The sequence below is a fragment of the Schistocerca gregaria genome, chromosome 8 (assembly GCF_023897955.1).
Source record: "Schistocerca gregaria isolate iqSchGreg1 chromosome 8, iqSchGreg1.2, whole genome shotgun sequence".
In the NCBI taxonomy this organism is placed as follows: domain Eukaryota; kingdom Metazoa; phylum Arthropoda; class Insecta; order Orthoptera; family Acrididae; genus Schistocerca; species Schistocerca gregaria.
In genome coordinates, this window is record NC_064927.1 from 332,786,071 (window position 1) to 332,804,271 (window position 18,201).

The window sequence follows — 18,201 nt, forward strand, 5'->3', positions numbered from 1 at the left end:
GTAGATGTAGAACACGTTAATCAATCAATCGTTATCTTCCGCCAAGTTTTGAAACGCCCACATCGCAAATGCCCTCCACCTCACAAAATTGCCAGGTAACAGTTCATAATACCAATGGATTTTGTACGGATAGCATCGGAGGGTACGCCTAAGTGCCAACCAATCAGTAGTGTATGGAATGCCGATGTGACGTGCGACTGCACAAGCGCTGACTCCCCAGTGCATAGATGAAACCGCTACAGTCTCCGTTTCTTCCTGAACTGTCTCAGCAGCATTAAGCCTTGTGCTCGGTCTGCCACTACGGGGTCTATCGTCCAAATAACCCGTGGATTCGAACCTCGAAATCATTCTCGCCACAGCTGGATTTGTCAACGGACCCTTACCCGTTCGAATCCCCTTCCTATGGCGTAACGCTGAACTAGCACATTCCCCATTCTGATAATAAAGCTTCACTAATACGACTTTTCAGGTAACGTCAACATGCTGCGACTGTTGGCGCATCTGTCTCTCTCCATCATTACAGCTCCCTTTATACACGATTGTCATGCGCAGTCACTGACGTTTTGCTGCCCAGCGCCATCTGTCGGACTATTTGTGAACTTTGTTTTTTTTTCGGTTCTAATAGGACCCCGTGTCATTGCAAGAATGTGTGTCAATTTTTACCTCTCTATCTACATTATTCCGTGGTTTATTAAGTTTTCAAATTTATACTGACTTTTTGATCACCCGCTACATTATGGAGCTTCCTTTGTGTTGTGTTGGTGTTGACAAGGTTTGGAAGTGCGACATTCAGTTCTCTAGTGACTTTTGAAGCAGGTGGCCTCTTAATTTTCGTCATAATCCTTTTCAGTGGCCGTTTTTCACGATCACTCAATAAACCCTTTCGCCCTTCACGTGACTTTGCGGATAATGTTCCCCAGCTTTCCCTGTATACAGTGTAAATATTCAGTACGGTTCCTCTTAAAACACCAAACACTTCAGTTACTTTGGTTACGGAATCGTCCACCACACGAGCACGACAGTTTGTGCACGTTCGTATCCACCTAGGTGCACTCACAACTACACAGATACTTGCAGCGTATTGAGGGCACTGAACAGGTGCCATTCGTCGTCAAATACAACAGCGTCTTCTGAAGGCTTTCCCAGAATCTTCATTTATGTTGAGGAATGCATTTCTTGCAAGCTTTAGACATTTTTTTCCGATCCCTGCAATGTATAAAGACAGATACAGCACGAGATGAAGAAGTAAGTGAGGTGGTAAATTTGATTCTGCGAGAAATATTTGCCTAAGCACTGAATTCCTAAGTGGAAAAGTGGCCTTGGAAGTAAACACATTCTAAAGTAATTACTGAGGTCCTTGGTAGAGCCAGGCATGACAAAACTATTCCACACTATGCGCAATGTAAGACGAAATAGTCTCTTATGAATGCAATAATCCCAGCGCCAAAAAAAAAAAAAAAAGGCAGTTGTTGACAGGAGTGAAAACAGCAAAACCACCGGTCTAATAAACTATGGTTGCAAAATATTGACATAAACTAAACGGAATAATGGAACAGCTGGTGAAAGACGACCTTTTGGAGGATAAATTGGGATTCCCCAGAAGTATTGGAATGGTCGAGGCAGTAGTGACCCCAGGAGTTCGGCATGTTGAAGAAAGGCCAACGTTCGTTTATCGCACTTGTGTATTTTGAAAAAACTTTTAAAAATTGAAATACACTAACTGATGTCTGAAGGTAGCAGGAATAAATTACAGGTTGTGTAGGTTCATTCGAAACTTGTACAGTGTGTTGGAAGGGTCAAAGGGCATGGAAAGAAAATATTGGTTGGGAAGGGAACGTTACATACTTGTACCATATCCGCAAACTTCACTTAGCTTGTGCAGTGAAAAAACAATAAACTAAATTGTACATGCTTGACATCATTCAAGTATGGAGGTGATCTAAAGTAATGTGAACTAAAGTATTTCAACAGCCAAGATATCAAATTATAATGTTGTTTTTGATGACCGGTTTCGAGAAATCTAAGTTGCCACTATCGGATCTTATGCAAAACACTTCAGCAAGTCTTCATCACTTGTACAATATGCCGTGACAAATCGAAACATGATATACTGTACATATGATACAGATGTATTGAGATATATCTGCATGAGATACGATGGTGGTATCTTAGACAGCCGGCCGGAGTGGCATAGCGGTTCTAGGTGCTTCAGTCTGGAACCGCGCGACCGCTACGGTCGCAGGTTCGAATCCTGCCTCAGGAATGGATGTGTGTGATGTCCTTAAGTTAGTTAGGTTTAAGTAGTTCTAAGCTCTAGAGGACTGATGACCTCAGAAGTCCCATAGTGCTCAGAGCCATTTGGTATCTTAGACTTGCCGAAACCGGTCATCCAAAACAATATTACAATTAGCGATCATGGCTGTTGAATTTTTACCTCTATATTACACAGCAAAGAGAACTAAGGAGAAACAGGGAAATGGAATGTACACTCAGATAGGAAAAGAAAAACTTTGTGCTTTGTTGATGTCATAGTAGCTCTATCATAGATGACAATGGAAGAACAGTGCCCAAGTGGTTAGAGCATTAGTAAAGTAAAAGAGGGTAATGAAATGTAGTCTAACTGAGTCAAGTGATGCTGAGGGAATTAGACTAGGAAATGATACACCAAAAGTAGTTGGTGAGTTTAGCTATTAGGGCAGCAAAATATTTGTTGAAAGTAGAGAGGATACAAAATGCAGTCTGGTAGTAACAATAAAAACATTTCATAAAGAAGAAGAATTTGTTGACATGTAGTATAACTTTAAGTATTAAGAAGTTCTTATGAAGGTACTTTTCTGTAGTGTAGTCACATACAGACTGAAAGATGGATGATAAACAGCTCAGACAAGAAGAGAAAAGAAGCTTTTTGTATGACACGCTACAGAAGTATTCTGAAGGTAAGATATGAGATCGAATGAGTCGCCCGCTTCCGAAGAACATTATCTCCACGTAACAAATGTTTTCAGACTCGAGAAAAATCTGTTACCCAGATGTTATTTGGCTTATTTTGTTACACTTTATTCATTAAAATTTTCTTCTATTTTCTGGATTTATGTTTACACTTCCCTTATAACACATTACAAAACTTTTATTTAAAATATATAAGGAGGTAGTTCGCAAAGTAAGTTCCCTTGCGATTTTTCTCCACGGCACTGATAAAATCACAATTCCTCTCATGCTCAGCAGTAGCTCTAGTTCAAGGAGAACTAACTGACAACACTCTGAGCTCGCTCTATGATGTGTGTTTTTCGTAGTGACTAACGACATCGTTGATCCGAAATATTGCCGCGTGTGAACCGGGAGCTGTGATCACTTTTCTGAAAGCTAAGAACGTTAAACAAAGTGACATTTATCGACAAATATCAGAGGTATACGGAGAAAATGGAATGAGTAGTTCATTTGTGAGAAGATAGGTCAAACAATTTAAGGGGGTGATCAAGCGCATGGCGAAGAACGAAATGGACGTTCATCTGTGGACGAAGAAATGATTAAGAAAAAAAGTTGTTTTATATTAATGCTAATGTTTGTGAACTTCCACAAATTTCCCTAACAGTAATTTACGAGGTTAGTACTGAAAAATGGGCCTTCATAAACTTTTCGCATGGTGGGTGCTTAAACTTCTTAGCGCAACCGGCAGAAACATTCCATGACGAAACAATACATAAACTTATGCCATTATATGAGAAATGCCTGAAATATTACAGGCGTTATTTTGAAAAGTAGTGTAAGTTACAGATTTTTGTGAAATAAATTGCTTTCTTTATCTGTTTTCTATTCCTTTCCTATTACCAAACGTATCTTACTTTCAGTACTACCCATGTACTTTGCTTTGAAGGTAACAACTTTTGGAGCTGTAATCTGGACATAACGGTTTCTGGAATTAGTTTGGTTTGAATTGATGGGTACAAATGAAAAATAACGTAGAAGTTTCATGATATTAATTCCTATTACAAAATTATTAGTGACTACTAGAAAGAATAAGATAGTACATACTTCTCAATTGTTTTGAACTGTTTCCGTCAACTTTATACTAAAATAGTACATCTTGTAGAATAAATGTCAATTAATGTCTATTCAGCCTAATCCATAGAGGCACTGTTAGAGGACTGTTACGTCTTTGACTTTTTCTGGTTTTCCCAAACGCCTTTACGTATCTCTGCGGGTTTTACTCCCATCTAGGGTTTACCCTCCTTCCTGATACTGTTACCACGTCTTATATAAGTACCATGGCTTTGTTACACTCGAATAGTAATTGTACTCTGACTTCTCTTTTTAGTTAATATTCTTTTTGGAGGCTTGAACTTAAAGTGCCTTGTGAGGGAGGTATTATGGCATCGTCAGGAGATGTCTTCTAGTTAGCAACATGTACATCTGATCCAAGGCTGCAGATAGTCTCAGAAGCTCCGACAATTTCATAATAATCACTGGAGTTCAAGATAGAGTTTTCTTTATGTAGTGCATTTTCAAAACGTTCAAATGTGTGTAAATTCCTAAGGGACCAGACTGCTGAGATTATAGGTCCCTAGACTCACACACTACTTTAAACTAAAACTAACTTACGCTAAGGACAACACACACGCCGATGCCAGAGGGAGGAATCGAACCTCCGGCGGGAGAGGCCGTGAAAATTCGTGACATGGCGCTTCTAACCGCGTGGCCACTCTGCGCGGCAATTCGTTTGCAATCCCGACAAACAGCTGTTGGTTGGAAGGATATATTTGCGCCGAAATCCAACTCGACAGGAATATCATAATGAAAAATATAAAATACAGAAAGCTGAACCAAATAAAGTCGCACTAACCTCGCAAGAGAAATTAATATAACGATTAAAAATTATCCTAAATACGATTTGACAAGTTTACTGAAATGACGAGTTTTGGAACTGTATTTTCTTCAGAGCATTAAATATACTTTTTACAAATCGAACCGCGTTCTTTCGACTTTATAAAAAAGTTAATACTGGAAAAAATGGATTTAACTGGTTTTGGAAACGGGCGACTCGAATAAATAAAGAGGCGGCACTGAATCAAACGGGATAAAGAGGAAATTTATGGCATAACTAGACTTAAAGAAGAGGCAAAAACTGTATAAGGAGGTCAGGTGATCGATACAGTAAGCATGTCCAAATGGATGTGGGTCGCTGTAGTTGAGCACAGATAAAGAGACGGGATAGACCAGCGTGGGAAGCTGCATCAGGCCAGTGTTCGGCCTGACGACCACAACGATAATGCAACTGGACCTGCTGGTTCTAACGAAACTATATTGATTGAATGAGCGTATCAACATCACGTAAGTCCTAATAAATTTTTCGGAACTGAAAGGTTTTCTTAATTACAACTACAGCAATCTAAGTGTTTAGAAAGATAAATTTTTTTTGCAGCATGTGCACCATCACTTGTCTAAACTTGATGTGTGTGTATCCTGTCGCTTGTAATTGTTTTTTGCCGCCAAATTTACGAGGACATCAAATAAGTAGTGCAATACCTTTTCTCGGCGACGTCCGGTTTAAAAACATGGGGAATTTGTTTTGGGCACAGTGAAATAGTCCCGTTTCAGCCAATAGTTTCATGAAGTTCCGGCGCTATACATAAACGTGGAAAAGACCTCTGTAACGCTGGTGCCCTCCCAGTAGAGAGCTGTCATTGAGTTTCCTCTGACGGAAAACCAGAGCACCGCAGATGTTCACAGGTTCTTGATGAATGTCTGCGATGTCTTGACAGTTAACAAGAGCACGGAGAATCGTTCGGTCAGGAATCTGTCATCATCGCAACAAGGAAGGGCAAACCTGTGAGATTCCCGGGTTGCCGGCCGGCCGCACACACGTGTGACTCCCGATGTTTTAAGGTGCGGCCACACTCACTCGAGGTGATCGACGGATCTCAACAAAACACCCCGCTACACTACAGGACGCTTCTGTTGGTAACACACACGTCCATCAGCTGGGTTACTAAACTGTGTGTGTACGTTGGGTTCCTCACCGCCTAACAGAAAATGATAAGGAGCAATGAATGACCCATCTTTGCAGAATTTCTTGCGCGCTGTCAGGCTGACCGTGACAATTTTTCGTCGAACATCATCTCAGGTGATGACACATAGGTCTACCACTTCGAACCAGAAACAAAACGGCAATCAATGGAGTGACGTGACACCATCTCTCCTCCGAAGAAGAAGTTCAAAGCCACACTCTCACCCGGTAAAGTAATGGCGACTGTGTTTTGGGCCTCTATCGGCTATTCTGTTGATGTCCTCCCTCGTGGCGCAACGATCAATTCTCAAGTGTATTTTACTTTCTGTCTTATTTCTTTTTTGTCTGAGCCTTGTGCCGCAGTTACACAGGGTCGGTCATAGTTAATAGGATGTGGCATAGAAGTATAAGGGGTGGCCGGATGCCCCTCCTGCCGGCAGCCCGTCCCCCCGGGAAGGAATCAGTGTACCCCAGCTGTTTGTGTCTAATGTAAGCCGTGGAATAGTGCGAATGGGTTGCAAATGTCTGCAAATAAACTGATGCGGAACGTGGGGATCAGCCCGGTATGCACCTAGGGGGATGTGGAAAACCGCCTAAAAACCACATCCAGGGTGGCTGGCATACCGGCTCTACGTCGTTATTCCGCCGGGCGGGTTCGATCCGGGGCCGGCGCGTCTACCCGAGTCCAGGAAGCAGCGCATTAGCGCTCTCGCCTACCCTGGGGGGTTCTCAAATGAATTTTACAACCCCCAGGAAATTGAAGAAACAACTTCAGCGTGTGCATCGACACAAAAATGTAAACGAAGTGCTCCTTCTCCATAACGCAGTTCCACACAAGTCTGAGCATCCGAGAGGAGATCGCACAACTTTATTGGACTACTTATCATCATCCACCCGACGGCCTGTATCTCGCATCTTTCGATTTCCATCTGTTTGGCCCAATAAAGAATGCACACACGCAAAGCAATTCGTGAATGATGGGGAGGTTATTGATACAGCAAGATGTTGGCTCCGACGTAGATTAGCAGAGTGGTACCATGCGGGAATACAGGCCTGGCAGTAACGTGGCATAAGGTGTAGCACTGAATGAGAATTATGCTGAAAAACAGGGTTTATACCCAAAAGAATGGAGTTGTTGTTGTTGTTGTTGTTGTTGTGGTCTTCAGTTCAGAAACTGGTTTGACACAGCTCTCCGTTCTACTCTATATGCAAGCTTCTGCATCTCCCAATACATGTCCCTTCTTCTAGTTAAATTGTGCCACAAACTTATCTTCTCCCCAATTCTATTCAAAACCTCCGCACTAATTATGTGATTAACCCATCTAATCTTCAGCATTCTTCTGTAGCACCACATTTCGAAAGCCTCTATTCTCTTCTTGTCCAAACTATTTATCGTTCATGTTTCACTTCCATGCAGGGCTACACCTCATACAAATACTTTCAGAAACGACTTTCTGACACTTAAAATCTGTACTCGATGTTAACAAATTTCTCTTATCCACGAACACTTTCCTTGCCAATGCCAGTCTACGTTTCATATCCTCTATACTTCGACCATAATCAGTTATTTTGCTCCCCAAATAGGGGAACTCATCTGCTACTTTAAGTGTCTCATTTCCAAACCTAAATCCCTCGGCAACACCCGACTTAATTCGACTACATTCCATTATCCTCGTTTTGCTTTTGTTGGTGTTCATCTTATATCCTCCGTTCAATTGCTCTTCCAAGTCCTTTGCTGTCTCTGACAGAATTATAATGTCATCGGTGAACCTCAAAGTTTTATTTCTTCTCCATGGATTTTAATAACTAATCTGAATCTTTCTTTTGTTTCCTTTACTGCTTGCTCAATATACAGATTGAATAACATCGGGTAGAGGTTACAACCTGTCTCACTCCATTCCCAACCACTGCTTCCGTTTGAAACCCATTGAATCTTGTAACTGCCATCTGGCTTCTGTACAAATATTAAATAGCCTTTCGCTCCCTGTATTTTACCCCTGCCACCTTCAGAATTTGAAAGTGAGTATTCCAGTCAACATTGGAGTATAATATGGTTTATTGTAATTCTGAATAAAACCTGTCTGCTTTCAGGAAAAATGTGCGTTACATCACTTATTGAAAGCTCCTCGTAATGATATTTATTAGCCACAGCATGCTTTCAATTTTCATTTACGCTGTGGTGCTGAATATCTCCTGTTTTTTGTTCCTAACCAAATGATGGTAAAGTGCTTCCCTCAAAGTGATCCGCACACTTGGTTTCATGGCACAATAGGTATTGTTTTTAATTCTCGTACTTGAGCCTTAAATCATGTTTAGCAGTAACATAATTGCAAGGAAACTATTAAAATCAACATGTTGCCTATAAAATTCTTCATTTAATTTAACCTTTTATTAAATTTTTTGAGTCATTCAAACAGACGCACCTACAGCGCCAAGTTAAGTCGGGCACTCGAATGATAGGGTTAATGATTCGTCTATTGTAACGACCTTCAGGTGACACAATATGCATTCTGAGTGAAAAACATTACGATTCATTTCTTAGTCTACTAAAATTAAGAAATAATATGTTTTGTACAACTTGCATTTTCAGTTACTCCGTAGACTGGCCCAGCGGACTTACCTTTCACGAAACTGAAGTCATAAACGATGTATACCCGAGCTATGACGCTACTTCGATCGAAATACCAGACAACTGCTAAGTTTACAAAGTGACATGGTAATTAGGCTCTGCGAAATACCAGACAACTGCTAAGTTTACAAAGTGAAATGGTAATTAGGCTCTAGTTGGTTCACGTAAAAAGTATCATCAATTCTTGTCTAAGAAATTTGGTGTAAATTGTCGTTATTTCAAAGGGTAAGAATGCATTGTTTCCTAAATTCAATTTAATAATTCATTGCAGACAGTTGTGTTCATTGCATGAGAATAATGGCAGAATTTCTCGTAGTAATTGATTCTGGAATACTACAAATGCACTAATTAATATTTTAAAAGAAAGGAACAAAGAATGATTCGCTAGTTCTACATCATTTTTGGCACACCACAAAGTTAGCTAAATATTCAGAGTGTTTCACGTTTAAATTTAACCTTGCTTATTAAAGTGTGAGAAGCTATTGCACTGCATCGAAATGTCATTACAACAGTACTACCTAATTATTGTTACGTTATTATTCTACTGTTATTATTAGTAGACAATTTGTTGCATATTATGTCGCAATTTCTGTAGAAGTGAGACTGTTGAACGTGTTTTCATGCGCGAACGTGATCCTCATATCCTGCTATGTTCCCCTGTAGACATGCGGCTACATACAGGGTGTTTCAAAAATGACCGGTATATTTGAAACGGCAATACAAACTAAACGAGCAGCGATAGAAATACACCGTTTGTTGCAATATGCTTGGGACAACAGTACATTTTCAGGCAGACAAACTTTCGAAATTACAGTAGTTACAATTATCAACAACAGATGGCTCTGCGGTCTGGGAAACTCTATAGTACGATATTTTCCACATATCCACCATGCGTAGCAATAATATGGCGTAGTCTCTGAATGAAATTACCCGAAACCTTTGACAACGTGTCTGGCGGAATGGCTTCACATGCAGATGAGATGTACTGCTTCAGCTGTTCAATTGTTTCTGGATTCTGGCGGTACACCTGGTCTTTCAGGTGTCCCCACAGAAAGAAGTCACAGGGGTTCATGTCTGGCGAATAGGGAGGCCAATCCACGCCAATCCAAAGCAATCACACGATTATCGAAATATTCATTCAGGAAATTAAAGACGTCGGCTGTGCGATGTGGCCGGGCACTATCTTGCATAAACCACGAGGTGTTCGCAGTGTCGTCTAAGGCAGTTTGTACCGCCACAAATTCACGAATAATGTCCAGATAGCGTGGTGCAGTAATCGTTTCGGATCTAAAAAATGGGCCAATGATTCCTTTGGAAGAAATGGCAGCCCAGACCAGTACTTTCTGAGGATGCAGGGACGATGGGACTGCAACATGGGGCTTTTCGGTTCCCCATATGCGCCAGTTCTGTTTATTGACGAAGCCGTCCAGGTAAAAACAAGCTTCGTCAGTAAACCAAACGCTGCCTACATGCATATCGCCGTCATCAATCCTGTGCACTGTATCGTTAACGAATGTCTCTCGTGCAGCAATGGTAGCGGCGCTGAGGGGTTGCCGCGTTTGAATTTTGTATGGATAGAGGTGTAAACTCTGGCGCATGAAACGATACGTGGACGTTGGCGTCATTTGGACCGCAGCTGCAACACGGCGAACGGAAACCCAAGGCCGCTGTTGGATCACCTGCTGCACTAGCTGCGCGTTGCCCTCTGTGGTTGCCATACGCGGTCGCCCTACCTTTCCAGCACGTTCATCCGTCACGTTCCCAGTCCGTTGAAATTTTTCAAACAGATCCTTTATTGTATCGCTTTCGATCCTTTGGTTACATTAAACCTCCGTTGAAAACTTCGTCTTGTTGCAACAACACTGTGTTCTAGGCGGTGGAATTCCAACACCAGAAAAATCATCTGTTCTAAGGAATAAACCATGTTGTCCACAGCACACTTGCACGTTGTGAACAGCACACGCTTACAGCAGAGACACGACGTACAGAATGGCGCACCCACAGACTGCGTTGTCTTCTATATCTTTCACATCACTTGCAGCGCCATCTGTTGTTGAAAATTGTAACTACTGTAATTTCGAAAGTTTGCCCACCTGAAAATGTACTGTTGTCCCAAGCATATTGCAACAAACGGTGTATTTCTATCGCTGCTCGTTTAGTTTTTATTGCCGTTTCAAATATACTGTTCATTTTTGAAACACCCTGTATTTACGTCATTGATTTATTTTCTGGAACCCATAGTTTCTCTAATTTTTCTAACGTCTCCCACAGGGAATCATCTAAGACAAATTTTTATTCTTCTCTCATCACGCGTTTTCTGAATTTTCTGGTATATTCAGCCATAGTTGTCTTGTTGTCAACAGACAGTCTCACCTCGCAAGATATCTTGCATTACCTTGCAGTACACAGCCTCACCTTGCAAGAGACAGTCCCTTAGCTTGCAATAGTCATTCACCGTGTAAGAGGTAGTCTGTCACCTTGCAACAGACATTCGTTCAGCTCGTGATAGACAGTCTCTCATTTTGCTATAGAGAGTCTCTCACTGGAAGGTGCCGTGTCTTTAATAGACAGCCACTCACCTTGCAGCATCCGTCGTGATGGTGCTGTTGGCGGCTGCGCTGATGGCTGTGGTGTTGAGGTGGCGCAGGAGGTCGGCGCTGCAGCCCGCGATGGTCACCGGCTTGCTGGGGATGGTAATGAGTCCGGCGGCCATGACCGCCTGCGAGCCCAACACCACCCAGCCCATGAAGATCAAGCCTGTCAGTCCTCCGAAGATAGCACCCTGCGCAGTCGTCGAAACAATCGAACTATCATCTCGGATTCTTTGGAGGTAATCAGTTGGATTTTGCAGTTTGAAGGACAATTGCTCACTCTTTATGGATTACTAAAGAGTGGTGGATGATTCGCTAATTCCATACCACTCTCAGTACAGAGAAGCACTACGAAAAGTCAGCTCGGGATTAGCCGAGCGGTCTCCGGCGCTGCAGTCATCCCGGCGGAGGTTCGAGTCCTCCCTCGGGCATGGGTGTGTGTGTTCTTAGGATAATTTAGGTTAAGTAGTGTGTAAGCTTAGGGACTGATGACCTCAGCAGTTCAGTCCCATAAGATTTCACACACATTGAATATTTTTTTTTTAGAAAATTCATTTTGAGTAAAAGTCACTGTTGCAGCTGTGGGTTTACTTTACACAAAAAGCAGTGCCGTTCTCGTAACGTGAGTTACATCATCAGGTGAAGTCGTCAACACAAATAAACAGTGAAATAATAGGAACAAGTGACGGATTTGGATAAAACGAACGTCTGATCATTGCTAGTAGTGGCTGAATACAAGTAATATACTATGTGCCAATAGCCAATTCTTACAGTTACGACATAATATTGGAGTAAAAATGTTAGTAAACTTTGCAACATTCCAAAAATCGTGTCGCAGCCCACGACAGATCAGTGTAGAAGGGGGTCAATTGCCAGGACCTAAAAAGGGAACACAAGTAATCCGTTAAAATACGGTGCGGTGGGTAGCACGGAAGAAAACAGAAAAAACAGAGAAAACCATACGACGTACCAGTGGATCACGAGAGTGGAGTACAGAGCAACACCGCCACTGAGCGCATACTAACGCGGAAACATACGATGGGCCATTAGACAGATGACGCATGCGCAGAAGTGCTAAGGCAGACTCAAGAATGCGAGAAGAACGCTACGAAATTACAAATACTTCCAATATAAAATCACCCTGGCCGAACAATTTCTGCGCCCAGAAATGGGCCGAAAAGGTGATGGTATGCGCTTTTTGGGACCAAGACAGCATTCTCTGGTTGGACTATTTACCTTAGCGATCTATTATAATCGGCAGTAGCATGCTAATCTGCTGGACCAGCTGAAGGACGAGATTAATAATAATCGACTAGGAAAATCGAACAAAGGGATTCTTTTCTTTCAAGACAACGCACCTCCGCGCCTGTCCAACGTTGTCGCTGACAAATTGACGATCCAAGGGTCCCAACTTGTCAATTCTTCGTACTCGTCAGACACAGACCCTCTGTTCCAGAACTTGAACAAACACCTAAAGGATAACCACTTTTAGGGCATTAAGGATATCAGAGAGACTGCGGAGAGACGGTTTCACGACCGATCACTTGACTTATTTGCACCGACTAGAAAAGCAGCAGAAACGATGTAGCAAGTGTATCAGTCTCAGGGTAAAATATATTGAAATAATGGATAATTTCAAAGTTCTACCTTTATTCCAGAATGAGATTTTCACTCTGCAGCGGAGTGTGCGCTGATATGAAAGATGGGTGGCTCAGTTGGTAGAGCACTGGCCCGCGAAAGGCAAAGGTCTCGAGTTCGAGTCTCGGTTCGGCACACAGTTTTAATCTGCTACGAAGTTTCTCTACCTTTATTGTTTCTAAACAAAGCCAGGAACCCTTCAGCATCATCCCCTTACATTCGCAACAGTGAGAAAAGTCTTCAAAATGCAATCACAACAACGGACATTGCAATAGTCCTTAGATTAAAAAATACTGCCATGTGGTCGCCATCGCTGCTGCAGCAGCTCACGCACGGTGTCGTTACGTTGTTCGTCCACTGCACGCAGTGAATCCACACGCGAGGTGCACATGGGCTATCTCATCATTAAACCTATTCACACTGGCGTGTACCACTGTTAGCGTGTAAAGAACACTGTCAAAAAAAAAAAATTAAAAAAAACAGCGAGACGGAAACGAGGCCGGCCGGGGTGGCCAAGAGGTTCTAGGCGCTACGGTCTGGAACCGCGTGACCGCTACGGTCGCAGGTTCGAATTCTCCCTCGGGCATGGGTGTGTGTGATGTCCGTAGGTTACTTAGGTTTAAGTGGTTCTAAGTTCTAGGGGACTGATGACCTCAGAAGTTCAGTCCCATAGTGCTCAGAGCCGTTTGAACCATTTTGAACGGAAACGAGATGCACTCATCGCAAATATAAGGCCGAAAAGCAATGCAAGGTGAGGATTACAGTTGTCAGTAGCAAGTATCGCTAGTAAATGCAATTAATTCGTTCGACGCACAACGCTTACTGTCGACATTTACACGGGGATATTCTCAATTTATTATACATAAAAGACGGACTAGAGTAAGAGAAGAAACGAAATTTGAAAACACACTGGTGACCAAGGGTCCTTTTTAGAAAAAAAAAGTTATGTAACTATGAAGATTCTCAGAAATACTGTCTGTGGACTTTGGGTTCGATACATCTATATCTACATCTACATCTACATCTACATTGATACTCCGCAAGCCACCCAAGGGCGTGTGGCGGAGGGCACTTTACGTGCCACTGTCATTACCTCCCTTTTCTGTTCCAGTAGCGTATGGTTCGCGGGAAGAACGACTGCCTGAGAGCCTCAGTGCGCGTTCGAATCTCTGTAATTTTACACCCATGGTCCCCTCGGGAGGTATAAGTAGGGGGAAGCAGTATATTCGATACTCATCCAGAAACGCACCCTCTCGAAACCTGGACAGCAAGCTACACCGCGACGCAGAGCGCCTCTCTTGCAGAGTCTGCCACTTGACTTTGTTAAACATCTCCGTAACGCTATAGCGGTTACCAAATAACCCTGTGACGAAACGCGCCGCTCTTCTTTGGATCTTTATCTCCTCCGTCAACCCGATCTGGTACGGATCCCACACTGATGAGCAATACTCAAGTATAGGTCGAACGAGTGTTTTGTAAGCCACCTCCTTTGTTGATGGATTGCATTTTCTAAGGACTCTCCCAATGAATCTCAACCTGGTACCCGTCTTACCAACAATTAATTTTATATGATCATTCCACTTCAAATCGTTCCGCACGCATACTCCCAGATATTTTACAGAAGTAACTGCTACCAGTGTTTGTTCCGCTATCATATAATCATACAATAAAGGATCCTTCTTTCTATGTATTCGCAACACATTACATTTGTCTATGTTAAGGGTCAGTTGCCACTCCCTGCACCAAGTGCCTATCCGCTGCAGATCTTCCAGCATTTCGCTACTATTTTCTAATGCTGCAGCTTCTCTGTATACTACAACATCATCCGCGAAAAGCCGCATGGAACGTCCGACACTATCTACTAGGTCATTTATATATATTGTGAAAAGCAATTGTCCCGTAACACTCCTCTGTGGCACGCCAGAGGCTACTTTAACATTTGTAGACGTCTCTTCATTGATAACAACATGCTGTGTTCTGTTTGCTAAAAACTCTTCAATCCAGCCACACAGGTGGTCTGATATTCCGTGGGCTCTTACCTTGGTTATCAAGCGACAGTTCAGAACTGTATCGAACGCCTTCCGGAAGTCAAGGAAAATAGCATCTACCTGGGAGCCTGTATCTAATATTTTCTGGGTCTCATGAACAAATAAAGCGAGTTGGGTCTCACACGATCGCTTTTTCCGGAATCCATGTGGATTCTTACAGAGTAGATTCTGGGTTTCCAAAAACGACATGATACATGAGCAAAAAACATGTTCTAAAATTCTACAACAGATCGACGTCTGAGATATCTACATCTATATCTACATCCATACTCCGCAAGCCACCCAGCAGTGTGTGGCGGAGGACACTTTACGTGTAACTTATATTACCCCCCTTTTCTGTTCCAGTCGCGTATGGTTCGCGGGAAGAACGACTGTCTGAAAGCCTCCGTGCGCGCTCGAATCTCTCTAATTTTACATTCGTGATCTCCACGTGAGGTATAAGTAGGGGAAGCAGTATAATCATTGTAGAATCGAATTGGTATCCCGTCCCGTCCAGTTGACTTTCCTTTGTTGAGTGATTCCAGTTGCTTTTCTATTCCTTGGACACTTATTTCGATGTCAGCGATTTTTTAGTTCGAGCGAGGATTTAGAGAAGGAACTGCTGTGCGGTCTTCCTCTGTGAAACAGCTTTGGAAAAAGGTATATAGTATTTCAGCTTTACGCGTATCCTCTGTTTCAATGCCATCATCATCCCGGAGTGTCTGGATATGCTGTTTCGATCCACTTACTGATTTAACGTAAGGCCAGAACTTCCTAGGATTTTCTGTGAAGTTGGTACATAGAATTTTACTTTCGAATTCACTGAACGCTTCACGCATAGCCCTCCTTACGCTAGCTTTGACATCGTTTGGCTTCTGTTTGTCTGAGAGGTTTTGGCTGCGTTACACTTGGAGCGAAGCTCTCTTTGTTTTCGCACTAGTTTCCTAACTTTGTTGTTGAACCATGGTGGGTTTTTCCCGTTCCTCACAGTTTTACTCGGCACGTACCTGTCTAAAACGCATTTAGCGATTGCCTTGAACTGTTTCCATAAACACTCAATATTGTCAGTGTCGGAACAGAAGTTTTCGTTTTGATCTGTTAGGTAGTCTGAAATCTGCCTTCTATTACTCTTGCTAAACGGATGGTAACTATAAAAAAAATTCGTTTCAAGGAATATTAATTTAACAGAGTTGATTCCTTAATGCACTGGCGACGAAACAAAAAGGAAAATTCGTAATTATATTAGACTAGTTAACCCAGTAATGCTCCTTAATTCCTAATATGTATGGAACTTTGGTATACATCCTAGTCTCCTTGTCACCCCTCTCTGTCCTTTTCCTCCTCAATCTCTTTTGATCCATCTCGTACATTTTTCCCCTCTATCTTTCCATCACCACCTCCGCCGTCTTTCTATTCCCTCCTGCCCCCCGTCTCTCTGCATCTCATCCTTCCCCCTCCATAATCTATTTCCTCTCCAACCCTCTCTGTCCATCTCTTTTCCCTTCCTTCTGTGATATTAATACTCGTCTTTGTTATTGCAAATTCGTTATATGTAGTACTTCTCTAATCATAAGCTGATAAGCCAGGTATGCAAATTTTATGTTTTCTGTGAAAGCCGACTCCGAGGGAGGAAATTAAATTACAAGTTCTTGCGTGCACATTTTATGAACGAACGAAAGACGACGGAAGGCATTTCTGGGAAAAGGAAAGAATCGGGTTCATGGAAAGCGAGTTACCAATGCCCACGTCGGCTTAGAAGGATAAGGGAGAGGACCGGCTGAGGTGTCCGAGCGGTTCTGGGCACTTGAGTCTGGATCCGCGCTACCCACACGGTCGCAGGTTCGAATCCTGCCCCGGGCATGGATGTGTGTGATGTCGTTAGGTTAGTTAGGTTTAAGTAGTACAAAGTTCCAGGATACTGATGACCTCAGAAGTTAAGCTGTTCTTTTTTTTCGGATGTATTGGGAATTGAAAGAAAGACACTCCAAGTTCCACAGGAATTTCTTTCTCGTAGTCGAGTTTGACAGTGAACCTGTACAATGTTGTTTACAACATATGTAACCCATAGCCAGCCGAACGTATAAAAGAGTATCTTGTAAAAGATTAAAGCAAATCGGTCAAGAACGTTAGAACGTTTCAGGAATATTGGTAACATTGACTGCCCTTGATGTACTACATACATTTTCACATATTAAAAAATGTATAGACTATTTCCGTCCAGACTTTCAGAACCGCATAAAAATTCGAAGTAGATCGTTCAAGAACCCTTCAGGATTATTGCAACAGTGTTCACCCTTTATATGTTACATATTGATTTATTTATTAAAAATATGTATGGCTTGGAATGGAAATTTGTGGTAAGGTCTTATGGGACCAAACTGCTGAGGTCATCGGTCCCTAAGCTTACACATTACTAAATCTATCTTAAACTAACTTATGCTAGAAAACCATACACATCCATGCCCGAGGGAGTACTCGAACCACAGACCGGGGAAGTCGGACGGGCCGTTACAAGGCGCCTGTATAGCCTGAGCCCGCACGAATGCTCGTCAGAGTATTGAGTAAAAATCTGCAGTCGGTCAGTGAGAAATGTTTCTACATTTTAGGGTAACAACGTATCCCCTTTATATATTGACAACTACTAAGTAATACAGGCACTGCAATGTCGTATTTATTCGCCGACACCGGGCAAGCTACTTTGAATTAGTCTCCCCTGTACGCGAACATACACAATGAATGTATGAGAGACAGTTGTAGACACATCGTTGACGATATACGGTTGTTTCGATCAGGCCGTGAGTCGTGCTCGGATAGCCAAATGGTTATGCGATTGCCCGCGATAAGTGTGAAAACTGGGTTCGAGTCGCGGTCGGGCAAAAATTTTCATTCCATTGTACAAGTGATGCTTGTCCATATTCACAACTGCGAATACATTTCATGTACCTAATGCTGTACATTACTGGAGGTTTTCAAAAGGGCAACCATCATATTCAGTACAGGTTCAAATGGCTCTGCGCACTACAGAACTTAACATCTGAGGTCATATGTCCCCTAGAACTTAGAACTACTTAAACCTAACTAACCTAAGGACATCACACACATCCATGCCCGGTGCAGGATTCGAACCTGTGACCTTAGCGGTCACGCGGTTCCAGACTGAAGCGCCTTGAACCGCTCGGGCACACCAGCCGGCCCCACATTCAGTACAGGCATCGCACGTTGCTCGTCAGTAAAACAGCGAAGATCGACACTCTGGCCCTGACGGCAAAATCAGACCTGTCCACCGCCGTGTCATGCTCTGTCAATAGCGTC

General features: G+C 42.6%; 1 protein-coding gene across 2 annotated transcripts in view; it reads right to left on the bottom strand.

The window, feature by feature from the left end:
- Positions 1-18,201, bottom strand: part of LOC126284566 (sodium-coupled monocarboxylate transporter 1-like) — a 420,449-nt gene that overhangs the window by 283,214 nt on the left and 119,034 nt on the right. For both annotated transcript variants that reach the window (XM_049983578.1, XM_049983579.1), the window contains exon 13: positions 11,213-11,415. In XM_049983578.1, the coding sequence (XP_049839535.1) occupies positions 11,213-11,415 (203 nt within the window). The remainder of the gene's footprint in view (positions 1-11,212; positions 11,416-18,201) is intronic.